At 40.2% G+C, this 15,033-nt stretch overlaps 1 protein-coding gene across 1 annotated transcript in view; it reads right to left on the minus strand.

Moving 5' to 3' along the window:
* LOC128641394 (DBIRD complex subunit ZNF326) overlaps positions 1-15,033 on the minus strand; it is a 45,891-nt gene that overhangs the window by 8,880 nt on the left and 21,978 nt on the right. The window contains exons 4-9 of the mRNA XM_053694020.1: positions 14,552-14,702; positions 3,508-3,607; positions 2,194-2,341; positions 1,971-2,064; positions 1,501-1,631; positions 965-1,060 (exon numbers count right to left, since the gene is read on the minus strand). Of these exons, the coding sequence (XP_053549995.1) occupies positions 965-1,060; positions 1,501-1,631; positions 1,971-2,064; positions 2,194-2,341; positions 3,508-3,607; positions 14,552-14,702 (720 nt within the window). The remainder of the gene's footprint in view (positions 1-964; positions 1,061-1,500; positions 1,632-1,970; positions 2,065-2,193; positions 2,342-3,507; positions 3,608-14,551; positions 14,703-15,033) is intronic.

Here is a 15,033-nt window from a genome sequence, read left to right on the forward strand (position 1 = left end):
CTGAGGACTGGGTTAGGATAAAAAAATGTTTTAATGGTCACACCAACCAGCTGATTTTACCGACCTGGCTGGAATTTTAGCCAATATTAAATGGACACAACCCAAAAATGTATTTTGTGATTCAGAGAGCATGCAATTTTAAGCAACTTTCTAATTTACTCCTATTAATTTTTCATTGTTTTATTGCTCTATTTGAAAGGTATCTAAGCTAAGGTGCCAGACAATTTTTTGGTTTAGACCCTGGGCAATGCTCGTTTATTGGTGGGTAAATTTATCCACCAATCAGCAAGAACCACCCAGGCTCTTCACCAAAAATGGGCCAGCATCTAAACTTAAGATTCTTGCTTTTCAAATAGATACAGAGAAAAAAAAAAGAAAATTTGTGTTCAGTGTCCCCCCTTTAAAGGGACAGTCTACAGCAGAATTTTTATTGTTTTAAAATATAGATAATCTCTTTACTACCCATTCCCCAGTTTTGCATAACCAACAGTTATAATATACTTTTAACCTCTGTGATTATCTTGTATCTAAGCCTCTGCAAACTACCCCTTTTTTCAGTTCTTTTGACAGACTTGCAGTCTAGCCAATCAGTGCCTGCTCCCAGATTACTGCACGAGCACAGTGTTATCTATATGAAATATGAACACCCTCTAGTGGTAAAAAATGTTAAAATGCAATATGAAAGAGGTGGGCTTCAAGGTCTAAGAAATTAGCATATGAACCTCCTAGGTTAAGCTTTCAATACCAAGAGAACAAAGCCAAATTGGTGATAAAAGTAAATTGGAAAATTGTTTAAAATTACATGCTTTATCTGAATCATGAAAGTTTTTTTGGCCTAGACTGTCCCTTTAAGCTAAAATTAGCTGATATTTTTCAACTTTTATATAAAAAAAAAAAACGCAAGTCATTCATAGTCTCAATTTGTGCTGACATGGCATTAAACCTGAAAGCAAGATCTCCTTACCTTCAAGAACATTTCATATCGTGCCTTCACAACTGGATTGCTCAAGATACTAGTAGCCGTCGAAATGCTTGATCGCTTTATTTGTTCCCTGTAGGTCTGTAAAAGAAAGTTTACATTTAGATGTGTAGGTGCTTCATAGAAATGATTTTAAAAAAAAATTATGTTTATCAGGATCATAAATATAACATTTCACATTTGTTAGAATTAGATTTAAAAATAATGTGTGCTTCTAATATCAAATTATCTTTGTTTTCTTGTCCTTTGTTGAAATGCTGAAAAGGTCAGGAGTGTGCGCGTATCTGCAACAATGTTATACATTAGCAAGAGCACTAGAGATGGCAGTACCATTTCCTGTTACGTACTAATTTAGACATGTGCATGCTACCTATCTTCAACAAAACATAAGCAAATTTGATAAAATTAAATTGGAAATTTTGGGTTTCAGGTCCCTTTAATCAAATGCAAAGATAAGCACTGCTGTGATGGATATTAAAGTTCAGTTTACATACAGGTTAGGAACAGTTATATGGTCTTACCGCTTTGTTCTTTAAATGTTGAGAAGATTTCAGATGCAACTGTACAGAAATACGTAAACCAGGAACATAAATATTGCAGGCATTGCAGTGCACCATCTCAACTCTGAGCATGTGATCCTCATTCGTAATACCTAAAAAGTAAAGAATGGGGACTATGAGTTTAACCAAGGAACTTTGATGCAAATAAAGGGCAAGAGCTAATAGAGCTAGAGCTATATTACCCTGTGCTAAATATTAAAGTTTGTTCTTGCATATCAATACAAATGAGGGACTTGCCCAGCAGCCAGAGCAGCATAAAATACTGCAGTATAAATTGTGCATACACATCCATTTCAGACTCTTGCTTGCAAAAGGTTAAACTGCTGCTTTAATACACTAACTTTCTCCCATGTCCTTTCAAAACAGTATATGGTTAGTATGAGACTCGTGCATTTGAACAAAAAATCCTGCCCAGCACTAGGTTTACATACCTTCCATCACATCTTTTTCCACTTGGTTTGCAGAGTCACTCGGAGAAGAAGCTTTGCGAGCTGCTATTTTCTTGTACTTATTTACAATACTCTCCTTATAAAAAACGATAGTATGTTCTATGTTAGTCAGTTGCCTGTTAAACCATCTGATACACACCAAAGTTTGGGATAAATATAGCTATGGATTGTTTGGACAGCACACTGAAAGAAAAATCCTACTTACATGAAGAAAGTCAACAGCAGTCTGGTCAATCTTTGTTTGCTTCTGAATATGATTTAGCATTTCCTTGTGGAAATCACTATTTAAATGTTCTTCTGTGCCTTTCTCATCAAAAGATCGAAATTTGCAAAACGAACATGTGAATGCCATCCTAAAGAGATTTTGAATTACAAACATGGTCTTGCACAAAAACATTAATATGCCAGAAGTTCCTTTGGACTACTTTGGAATCTTATTGATCAGGTCATGACCAGAGCCTCTTTCTTGTTTTAGTGATCCTAGGACAATTTAGGAATTTCCTTTACATATCAAAGTATTAGTTAGAAATTCCAACAGTAAAATATAAAGGTATCTGTACAACAGATGAGTAATATATTTTACTACTTAGATAAAAAGTCTCACTAACCGATTAGTCCCAATTGAGGTTAAACAAAGCATTGCACTACAATGTTCTCAACAGAACATCTTGCCAGCTGGTGGCATTAAGTAGAAGGGTGGAAACAGTGCAATACATCGAGTTCTGTTATTTATGAAAGAAAAGCCATCCAAAGCAAGTTACATTTCTGGCAACATTTGTTTTACAAATAATTAAATCAACTTGTTAAATTGTGTAATTAGTTGATTATAGCTTAATATTTGCTTAAAGTGATGGCAGATCCTAGAGATTCAAAAAGCTAGGATTTACCATCACAAAAAAAGGCCACCTTCATATATCAGTTTAAAAATCCAGGGCCAGATTTCTTCTTGTGAAACGGCAACACTAAGATCTGGATTTGCACAACGAAGTGTGTTGCAATTAAGTAATAACCAAATGCTGCTGGCTTACATTTCTTGGCAACATTTGTTGAACATAATTATTAAATCAACTTGTTTAATCGCGTTAGTGGATTATAGCTTAATATTGGCTTAAAGTGATGGTAAATCCTAGAGATTCCAAAATCTAGGATTTACCATCACTAAAAATAAAGGCCACCTTCATTCATCAGTTTAAAAATCTGGGGCCAGATTTCTTCTTGTGAAAGTGCAACACTAAGATCTGGATTTGCACAACAAAGTGTGTTGCAATTTCACAAATAACCAAATGCTGCTGGCTGCCACCATATTCAGCATAAGTTTGCCTCTGGATACTGAATTCACATGCCTAATAAACCTACCAGTTAAGTAACAAGTACCAATAAGTAACAAATACGTTGGCAATTTGACCCACTATATTTCAATTATATAAACCTAATATAGTTCAATGTTAATATTCAAGTACACTGCAAGCAACTAGCAAAAAAACAATCCTTTTAAGTCATAAGAATAAGGCATTCTTACCAGTATCCATCTCCATATTTCTCAATTAACTTCTCCCTCCTGCGCTTCTGCTGCTCTTTCCGTGCTTCATTGCGGCGTTCTTCCTCGGCAGCATCTTTCACTAGATCATAAAAATAAGTATTGATATACTGAAGTAAAGCTCTCGTTTGAAAATAAACTGGGCTCGGCAAACCCAGGGAGCCACTGGCTCCTAGAATTTTACCTCTGCCTCCTAACTTATCCTCCACACATCTATATACAAATTCCGCTGTCTCCTAAAAGTATGCCTGGCCCCTATATTTTGCCAGCTACTTCAACAACAAAATAGACTCCAGAACTGAAATCAGCTAACATACTACCGGTCTCCCACCCCAACAAAAGCTCACAATCATCCAAAACCTACAGCCATAAATTTAGCTCTTTTGCCCCTGTTGAGGATTAAGTTTCTGCCCTTATACTATCCTCACCTCACTACCTGTCCCCTTGACCCCATTCCCTCACTACTTACCTCCCTCTCTCCATGAGTAGCCCTAACTTATCCTCCATACATATATACAAATTCCACTGTCTCCTAAAAGTATGTCTGGCCCCTACATTTTAAACAGATTTGTCGCCCACTATGTTGAAAGGACAGTTAACATCTATTTGAAGAATCCAATTCAGACTTGACAAAGCTAGCAACTCATTAGCAAAACATTAATTGTTTTGCAATTAGACAACGTGCTGTGGTCCTATTTGGAAGTACAAAAAGCAGTCACAAGCCTAATTTGTAAACCCACAATTTTCAGACACAGAAAGAGGCGAGTACATTGCAGAGGTTTTGTATAAAAAATGAAAGCAAATTTAGGTTTTCAAGCAGCTGTAGGATATTTTCATTAGAGGGCCTAAAGTATGACAGGTATTAGGTGCCTTTGCTTGATTCGTCTTAGACCAATGGGTTTCAAACCTGTCCTCATGCCTCCCTAACAGACCAGATTTGCCGGATTGCCTTAAAAAAAAAAAACTTTAGATAACCTCAAAATCAGGCCTTAGGAATGGTTTGAAAACTGGGGTCCTTGATTAGGCACTATTTGTTAGGATTCAAACTTACAGTAACAGTCTGATATTCATCAATAGTATACGTCAAGTTGCATGTATAAATAATTGCAAAATGCAAGTGTTGGCGTTTAGAGATTACTTCTGGGTATTGATGACCTAATTTGCAGGATTTTCAGTGCTAAACAAAATTTGTTTACCTGAAATTTCGACAGCGATTCCACAGATAATCATCAATTACTGTTGGGATTATAACTGCTGGCCAGCAGGAGGCGGCAAAGAGCACCACAGCAAAGCTGTTAAGTATCACTTCCCGTCCCACAAAACGAGAAAAGGAAAGACAAGGTGCAGAGAATTAGATATAAAAAATAAGTCTAAAAACAGGGAGGGCCGTGGACTTTCCGTGTCAAGAAATAAATTAGGTAAACTTTTTCTTTAAGACACGGTGAGTCCATGGATCAATTACAGTTGGGAATACCCAAGCTAGAGGACACATAAGGGAGGGACAAGACAGGTAATCTAAACAGAAGGCACTACCGCTTGAACCTTTCTCCCAAAAGAAGTCTCAGCCTAATCCATCTGCCACTATAACTCCACCCTTAGATTGGTCCTTGATAACCTGGCCCCACCTACCATAGTTCAGAAAACACTCCCTCAGCCCTGGCATACTCCTGACAGTACCTCCGCAGATGTTCCCGTACTGCTGAGCGACACTGGAGGAAATCTCGGAGTGCTGACTTTCTTCACTGTAAGTTCATCTTGAACTCTTACTATTCTGCTTTTAATCAATATAAGCAACATTACTTCTCTACTTTCTGTTCTCCACATTCAATACTCTTCTCCGCCCACTCCAAGATTTTGCCAGCTACTTCAACAGCAAAATAGATTCCAGAACTGAAATCAGCTCATACTACCGGTCTTCCACCCCCTCAAAATCTCACAATCATCCAAAACAGCCATAAATTTAGCTTTTTTGCCCCTGTTGAGGATTAAGTTTCTGCCCTTATACTATCCTCACCACCTGTCCCCTTGACCCCATCCCCTCACTACTTACCTCCCTCTCCATGAGTAGCCCTTGGATTTGCACCAAGATATTTACGCCATATCTTATGGAAAATCTTTCAAGTAACCAGCTTACATGCCTGAATCAAGGTATCAATGACTGAATCAGAGAACCCTCGCTTAGATAAAAATCAAGGGTTCAATCTCCAAGCAGTCAGTTGTAGAGAAATTCGATTGATGGAAGGGTCCCTGAATGAGAAGGTCCTGCCTCAATGGAAGCTTCCACGATGGCAGAGAGGACATGTCCACAAGAACGGCATACCAAGTCCTGCAAGGCCACGCGGGACCTTAGCGTTCTGACGAGATGCCATAAGACCCAGCTCTGGTCTGCCCCATCTGATAATCAGAGTGGCAAAGACCTACGGATAGAGTTCCCATTCCCACGGATGAAACGACTGTCTGCTCAAAAAATTTGCTTCCCAATTGTCCACTCCTGGGATGTAGATTGCTGACAGATAAGAGTGAGCCTCCGCCCACCAAATTATCATGGATACTTCTGTCATCGCTAAGTAACTCCATGTTCCTCCCCTATGATTGATGTAAGCCACAGTCGGGATTTTGTCCGAGTCGACACAACCAAAGCCTTCAGGGAATTCCAGACTGCACCACTAGTAGACTGGCGTCCGTTGTCACTATCACCCATGAGGGTCTGCGGAAGTACGTCCCTTTGGACAGATGAACCAGCAACAACCACTAAAGGAGAGTCTCATGTCTCCTGATCCAGCTCTATCAGGAGACAAATTTGCATAATCTCCATTCCACTGCCTGAGCATGCCCAGTTGTAGTGGTCTGAGATGAAAACGAGCAAACGGAATGTCCATTGCCGCCACCATCAATCCAATTACCTCCATGCACTGAGGCACTGATGGCCGAGGATTGGACTGAAGGTCTCGGCCTGTATTCAGAATCTGACTTCAGTCAAGAAAATTCTCATGATATAGAATCTATTAGAGTTCCCAGGATAGGAACCCTCGTCTGTGGAACTAATGAACTCTTTTCTAGATTCACCTTCCTCCCGTGAGTCCTTAGAAAGGACAGAACCAGGTCTGTATGAGATTGTCAGTTGATAAGACGCCTGGATCAGAATATCGTCCAGATAAGGCGCCACTGCAATGCCCCGCAGTCTGAGAACCGCCAGCAAAGCCCTTAGAACCTTTGTGAAGATCCTGGGAGCTGTGGCCAGCCCCAAAGAAAGAGCCACAAACTGAAAATGTTTTTCCAGGAAGGCAAACTTTAGAAACTGGTGATCTGTGGATAGGAATATGAAGATATGCATTCTTTAAGTCCACAGTAGTCATATTGACCCTCCTGGATCAATGGAAGAATTGTCTGAATAGTCTCCATCTTGAAGGATGGAACTCTGAGAAACTTGTTTAGACTCTTGAGATCTAAAATGGGACAGAATGTTCCCTCTAGGGCTGCAACAACTAATCGGTAAGATTGATCATAAAAATAGTTGTCAAAGAATCTCATTATCAATTAGGTGGTCAGCGATTGGTTGGTTAATTGCACAGCACCAGCTGCTTCAATCCGATGAACTCCTGCACATGGTATTGGGCAAACATTTTTATTTATTTATTTTTTTCTATCCGATTAATTGGATGATTGTCCGATTAATCGGATAGAAAAAAGATTAAAAAAATGAATTCAATTTTTTTGCACACTCTTAGTTGCAGTAGATCAGATTTAAGCAGCTGGTGCTGTGCAACTGACCAACTAATCGCTGACCACCTAATTGATAATGTTGTTAACTATTTATGATCAAACTTACGGATTAGTTGTTACCGATTAGTTGTTGCAGCCCTAGTTCCCCCCTTTTTGGGAACCATGAAAAGATTTGAATTACTTCCATAGTGGAGAGGTCTTTTACACAACGTAAGAACGCCTCTTATGTTGTCTACACAATTGTGAAAGAAACCTCCCCTAGTTTTTTTAACTCCAGTTGATACCCTTGGGACACGATTTCCAGTGTCCAGGGATCCTGAACGTCTCTTATCCAAGCCTGGATGAAGAGAAAATCTGCCCCCTACTAAAGCCGGTTCCGGATCAGGGGCCGCCCCTTCATGCTGTTTTGGGAGCAGCAGGCTTCTTGGGTTTACTCTTGTTCCAAGCCTGGTTAGGACTCCAGGTGGACTTTGCTTGTGCAAAATTCCCTTCCTGTTTAGCGGAAGAGGGGACCCCCCTTGAAATTTCAAAAGGAACGAAAATTCTGTTTACCCCTTTGTTTAGCTGCTTTATCCTGAGGTAGGAGATGACCCTTACCTCCCGTAATGTCAGAAATTATTTCTATCAAGTTAGGCCCGAACAGGGTCTTTCCTTTGAAAGGAATAGCCAAAAGCTTTGATTTAGAGGACACATCTGCAGACCAAGATTTTAACTATAAAGCTCTATGCGCTAAAATGGCAAATTCTGCATTCTTACCCGCCATCTTGGCGATCTGAAAGACGGCATCCGTAATAAATTAGCTAAGGGCCTTAATTCTATCTAGGACTTCCTCTAAAGGAGTCCGTCTTGAGAGACTAAGGCGTCAAACCAAAAGGCAGCCGCAGTTGTAACTGGTACAATACAAGCCGTCGGTTGCAATAGAAAACCCTAATGAATAAATAGCTTTTTTAGAAGACCCTCCAACTTTATCCATAGCAGGGCCTATGAATACCCAAAAACTCCCCTCGCCCACCGGGCAAGTAAATGACAAAACTTACCAGCCCGCAAGAAACTTTAGTCGCCTGTGCGTATCTGCATGTAGTGTATATATATATATATATATATATATATATATATATATATATATATATCTTATGTAAAATGGCAATGTAAATAGTGTTATTGTAATCCCACAAAGCATTGCAGACAGAGGTCCTAATTTGAATGCCCTGCAAGCTGTTTAATATTTGTGACTTAAAAGGCTTTAACTTTAGAAAATATTTTTCTATCACTAGGTAGAAAAAAAACAGATATCTTTGTAATACTGTATGTACGTCTTGACTTTCCCCCCTAAGGGGGGGTTATGATTGACTAAGTATATTTAATGCTGCCACCCTTCACCCTATAGCGCTGTGAGCAGTACTGGGTTTAGCTGGACAATGAACAGTGACATAACGAGCATTTTAAAAATACTTTATTTCCCCCCCTTTCTGCCCAGCTGCCTTTTAACTACTAGCGTGACTGTCAGTGCTGTGCTAGCAGATTTGACTGGGTGCATGGAGAATGGTATGTTCTCTACTAATTGGTAGTCAGTTTTTGGAGCATTAATAGCATCCAGAAACATTGTGCACTGCTCTGTATTGTTATGGTAGGCAGCTTGCTCGTGTACATTGTGCTGAAGTACTGCAGAGGACCCTGGAGTACATCAGCATAATATACGTGAGCAAGCTGCCTACCATAACTATATAAATGCTTTAAGCCATACTTTCATACACAGAAAAAAAACTCACCGCTCTAGCCAGGATGTCTTCCCACGCAGACAACTTTAGGGGTGGGAAGTAGCAACTGACAAGGAAGAGACCAAGAGCCATGAAGATAAGGGGAGGTCTGAATGCATTTAACAGAACCTCCCCTTTCTACCCTCCTTTCCCGTGTGCGCTTACGTGAAAGGCAATTTGACATTTTTTATTGCTTCTTTTATCCTGATTAAAATGTCAGAAATTTAGGTCGCAATTAGCGACCGGACTATTCAAATGTCCTGCATAGGATCTTTGAAAGCACAAGATGTCCTCAATAGGAATAGTTGTATGCTTAGCCAGGGTAGATATAGCTCCCTCCACCTTAGGGACTGTTTGCCAAGAATTCCAAACAGTGTCAGCTATAGGATACATTTTCTTAAAATTAGGCGAATGTGAGAACGGGATACCTGGTCTTTCCCATTCCCACGTAACAATTACCGAAATTCACTAAGAGGTTCCTTATTCTGATGTGTTTCCGGTTCCTAAGTATCTGTCCATCTTACACAATGTCTCTAATGGTACCACAATACAGTCAGTCATCCAGAGTCGCTAAAACCTCTGGAAGTAACAGGCGGAGGTGATCAAGTTTAGATCTGAAGGACATGACGTCCAAGTCTGTCTGAGGTAACACTCCCTGAGTCAGAATGTTCCCCCTCAGACAGAAGCTCCCTACCCCCCAAATCAGAACCCTGGGAGGGCACATCGGAGATAGGCATCAAAGCATCAGAAGTCGCAGGAATCAAAGCGGCTTATGTCCTGCCGTGTTTGCCCTGTAACACTGGCAACTCTGATAAAACTACTGTTAGAGTGGATGCCATATCCTGCAGAGTAAAAGTGGACGCAGATGAACATGGTGTCGCTTGAGTGGGCGTTAAGGACTGACACTTGGGGAGAAAGTTGGCATACCCCAAGTCTCATCAGTCTGAGAAACATCCTGAGCTATATCTTTATTAAAGAATCTGCTCTCTACATTGTAATGCCCTCAGTGCATGATGGGCAAAAAGCGGGGGTTCGACATTGGCATTTAAACACATGGAACAAGTACTGGCATTTAGATCATCCATTGTGAAAGCAAAAAGTTATTATCTAATGCACTTTTTATAGAAAAAAAAATTATGTTGTCTAGTACACTGTTATAAGATTTTAATATTTGCGGCTTTGGAGACAAAAGTTTTAGAACGTATCCCAGAAGCAGTCAACTAATTTGGGGCAGTAATTTACACTTTTAAAAATAGCACCTCGCCACAGCACCTACCTGCTCCCTGTGACCCAACAAATGAGTCTAACAGTAGAGTGTCTATACCGCCTGTTCTACCCACGCGGTCCAGACAGACACCGGATTCACTTACTCCTGACTCCAAGAAAAGCACTGTGTGGCTTGTCTCGGCATGCGAACGAGTGCCCCGCCCATCGTGGGCATAACCAACGAAACTCCCGGGTGGCTCTGTATATGTAAAAAACGGAGTCACCGGGACAAATGCGATCTACCACACATTTAATAAGTGATCCGCAACACATGTATGACACTGGCAGCCAGTCCACCAATAACACCCGGTCTGATAAACGACTCTAGCCCTGAGTAAACCGGAATACACTAGTGAAAATCCCCAGTGTCAGCCCAATCCTGAAGGGGTTAATCTTGTTAAAAAAAAAAAGAAGACCCCGATGTACCCCCATAAAACGGCCCAATATTTAAGTGAGCCCTCTAGAACCGTGTAGTAAAGCACACGGACATAGTTAAGATAAGCAGTTTACGGAGGTAAATGACAGTGTTCTGAGTCACTAGGTGTCACAGAAAGTAATAGACTGCACATATCTCCATGCTGAGTAACAGCTTGACTTATCCCACAATGCTAGAGGTCCTCCAAGAATCTGTGGGAACAAAACTGGGTCTTAAATAAAATTTGCTAAGACAATATTCCACAGGGCAGCACAGTCTGGGAGTCACAGAAACGATCATATTTGAATCTGTACAGCTCCCCTTGAGTAAAATAGTACACCGGTATCATTTAAAAATAAACTCTTGAAGAATCTAAACACCTGACTTTACCTCTTCCTATCACTAACACAGGCAAAGGGAATGACTAGTGTGGGAGGGAGGAGCTATATATACACAGCTCTGCTGTGGTGCTCTTTGCCTCCTCCTGCTGACCAGGAGGCATAATCCCATAAGGATGAAATCTGTGGACTCGTCATATCTTGTAAAAGAAATAGGCACTTACCTGAAATTAGATCTGCCCAGCAGCAGGACAGCTCACTTGGTATGAGAGGGCATCCTCCCCCACATGGACCTGTGCAGAAAAAAAAAAAAGTTTGAAATACTGAATAATCCTACCCAGGCTTTCAGGATAGGGCAGCAACTGTTTGGGAGGCACAGTGAGGTTTATACCCCACAAGTTCCCAATTGCTTAAAAATCTTGAAATTTCTTTCAGACAACTAAACTTTACCACCTCATTGCAACGTAGGCAAAGAGAACGACTGGGGTTTGAGGGAAGGGAGGTGATAGAGCTTTGCTGTGGTGCTCTTTGGCTTCTGCTGGCCAGGAGTGATATTCCCAACAGTAATTGATGATTATTCGTGAACTCAACATGTCTTAAAGAAATTAGCCAGGCAGAAGATTAGCCAGGCACACTTGCAAAACTACTAAACTTTTCTTGGGTCAGTATTGTGGTTTGCTCTTAAAGTGAAGGTAGACTTTTATGAATCAGTGAAACTTTAGGCACTAAAAAGAAATTTTAAAATTAATTTGTTACATATTTTCATAATACTGCATGGTGAGGCTGTAGAATCCATATTCTTTAGACTGCCACTGCATACAGGACACTATTAGCAGACGATTCATTTTGAATCCAGATACTTTAATTTACCATGGTTTCATATATGCTGTTGTGAGAAAATGGATGCTACATTGACTGAATTGAGACATTCCAGTTAGGCAACCAGACTCAGAAAGCTCAATTATGGTCCTAAATTGGTTAACCAGATAAAGTTAAACTTAATTAAGCAATAGGTAGCAAGCATGAAATCCCAGGCTGTATGAAATGCTTGACACCATGTTCGGGAAGCCCTCTAAAATTTAGAAATTTAATATTGAGTTGTTGCTGGTTGACCGATTTCACAGCAACACACAAATATGATTTAGTCATTACTACATTTTATGCCACTATTCCAACCCCAAAACTTAGTGATGGTAAAGTTCTGTTAATTACTATCAAGAGTTGCATTAATTGATAAAAATAAAGTTTCATTTATGGTTTTTAATAAATGTGGGTTTCAATCAAGTTATAAACTTTACAGGGAGTGCAGAATTATTAGGCAAATGAGTATTTTGACCACATCATCCTCTTTATGCATGTTGTCTTACTCCAAGCTGTATAGGCTCGAAAGCCTACTACCAATTAAGCATATGTGATGTGCATCTCTGTAATGAGAAGGGGTGTGGTCTAATGACACACACCCTATATCAGGTGTGCATAATTATTAGGCAACTTCCTTTCCTTTGGCAAAATGGGTCAAAAGAAGGACTTGACAGGCTCAGAAAAGTCAAAAATAGTGAGATATCTTGCAGAGGGATGCAGCACTCTTAAAATTGCAAAGCTTCTGAAGCATGATCATCGAACAATCAAGCGTTTCATTCAAAATAGTCAACAGGGTCGCAAGAAGCGTGTGGAAAAACCAAGGCGCAAAATAACTGCCCATGAACTGAGAAAAGTCAAGCGTGCAGCTGCCAAGATGCCACTTGCCACCAGTTTGGCCATATTTCAGAGCTGCAACATCACTGGAGTGCCCAAAAGCACAAGGTGTGCAATACTCAGAGACATGGCCAAGGTAAGAAAGGCTGAAAGACGACCACCACTGAACAAGACACAAGCTGAAACGTCAAGACTGGGCCAAGAAATCTCAAGACTGATTTTTCTAAGGTTTTATGGACTGATGAAATGAGTGAGTCTTGATGGGCCAGATGGATGGGCCCGTGGCTGGATTGGTAAAGGGCAGAGAGCTCCAGTCCGACTCAGACGCCAGCAAGGTGGAGGTGGAGTACTGGTTTGGGCTGGTATCATCAAAGATGAGCTTGTGGGGCCTTTTCGGGTTGAGGATGGAGTCAAGCTCAACTCCCAGTCCTACTGCCAGTTTCTGGAAGACACCTTCTTCAAGCAGTGGTACAGGAAGAAGTCTGCATCCTTCAAGAAAAACATGATTTTCATGCAGGACAATGCTCCATCACACGCGTCCAAGTACTCCACAGCGTGGCTGGCAAGAAAGGGTATAAAAGAAGAAAATCTAATGACATGGCCTCCTTGTTCACCTGATCTGAACCCCATTGAGAACCTGTGGTCCATCATCAAATGTGAGATTTACAAGGAGGGAAAACAGTACACCTCTCTGAACAGTGTCTGGGAGGCTGTGGTTGCTGCTGCACGCAATGTTGATGGTGAAAAGATCAAAACACTGACAGAATCCATGGATGGCAGGCTTTTGAGTGTCCTTGCAAAGAAAGGTGGCTATATTGGTCACGGATTTGTTTTTGAATGTCAGAAATGTATATTTGTGAATGTTGAGATGTTATATTGGTTTCACTGGTAAAAATAAATAATTGAAATGGGTATATATTTGTTTTTTGTTAAGTTGCCTAATTATGCACAGTAATAGTCACCTGCACACACAGATATCCCCCTAAAATAGCTATAACAAAAAACTACTTCCAAAACTATTCAGCTTTGATATTAATGAGTTTGGGTTCATTGAGAACATGGTTGTTCAATAATAAAATTAATCCTCAAAAATACAACTTGCCTAATAATTCTGCACTCCCTGTATGAAGGCAATTTCTAAACCTCATATACTCAACCAGTTATATATATTTTTTTCTACCTTTTGATCAAGTTTTTGACTAAACCAACTGAAATTTAGGCTCTTAGGCGGCCGTCACTCAGCGTCATCGGCCCCATCAAGCAACTGCGCATGTGCTATTTAATCTCATTCATTTAGTCGCATGGTAAATGGTGCGCGTGCCCGTGTAACGCATACGTACTAATTATAGGTAGGAATCCCTTACGATTTCATCGGCATCTTGTAAAAGATAGACAAGCGCTTCACTTTACTTTTTATACTGGCCATTATAAGCATTGCATTATAAGTAATTGTTAAATGTATATTATTTCCACGCATGCGCAAAAACTTCTCAGGAGCGAGCAGATAGCTGTGACGTAGGAGCGGGTGGGACCACTCTGTAGTGTAAGTAGATATCGGAGCAGGGAGTGTCAGATGGGAGGAGCGAGGAGTGGTAAGGGAAAAAGTTTTAAACATTACGATTTATTATTGTCAATAATTTACAAGCTTTGAAAACAGCCACTAAGCTTACAAAGTGACAGCCAAACTAGTTTGTGTACCTAAACTGATAAAATGTACCATCACTTTAATAGGTAAATATGGGAAGGTTACATAATGAAAGTTAAATATAATTAGTAAAATTATTTTAGTTCTAAAATGTTTTACTATAAAATGCAAGAAAGTATTTCATTACCTTGAGGAGAATTTTTTTTGGTAGTTTGTTTTGGTCCAGATTTTACCACCTTTTGTTTCTTTACAGGATTTCCAGCAGGCTTGGAAGGCTGCACGTTCTTCCTCTTGGCACCTCTTGCCGCTCCAGATTTCATAGCATATCCTCCCCTTTGCTGTAATTAGAGCAAAATATGATAACGGTGATATGGCTTACTTTTATCTAATCCCTAAATAAACCAATATTTGGGAAAAGAAAAATTGTCAATATAAAACTTCAACAAATATTGCTGAACTTGTGTGAAATACTATTAAAGTCAAAGTAAATACTAGCGCTTTACAATTTTTGGCTAAGAGGTGACATTTTCACCTCTTAGCCAATAGCCATGCGGTAAACACGGCTCCCATGGGCATAAAGACTGATTTACCGCACGGCTATTGGCTAAGGTGAAAACATCACCTTTTAGTCTAAACTTTTTTAGCCGTAGGCTGCAGTAGGAGCTAAGA

The sequence above is a fragment of the Bombina bombina genome, chromosome 10 (genome assembly GCF_027579735.1).
Source record: "Bombina bombina isolate aBomBom1 chromosome 10, aBomBom1.pri, whole genome shotgun sequence".
NCBI lineage: Eukaryota > Metazoa > Chordata > Amphibia > Anura > Bombinatoridae > Bombina > Bombina bombina.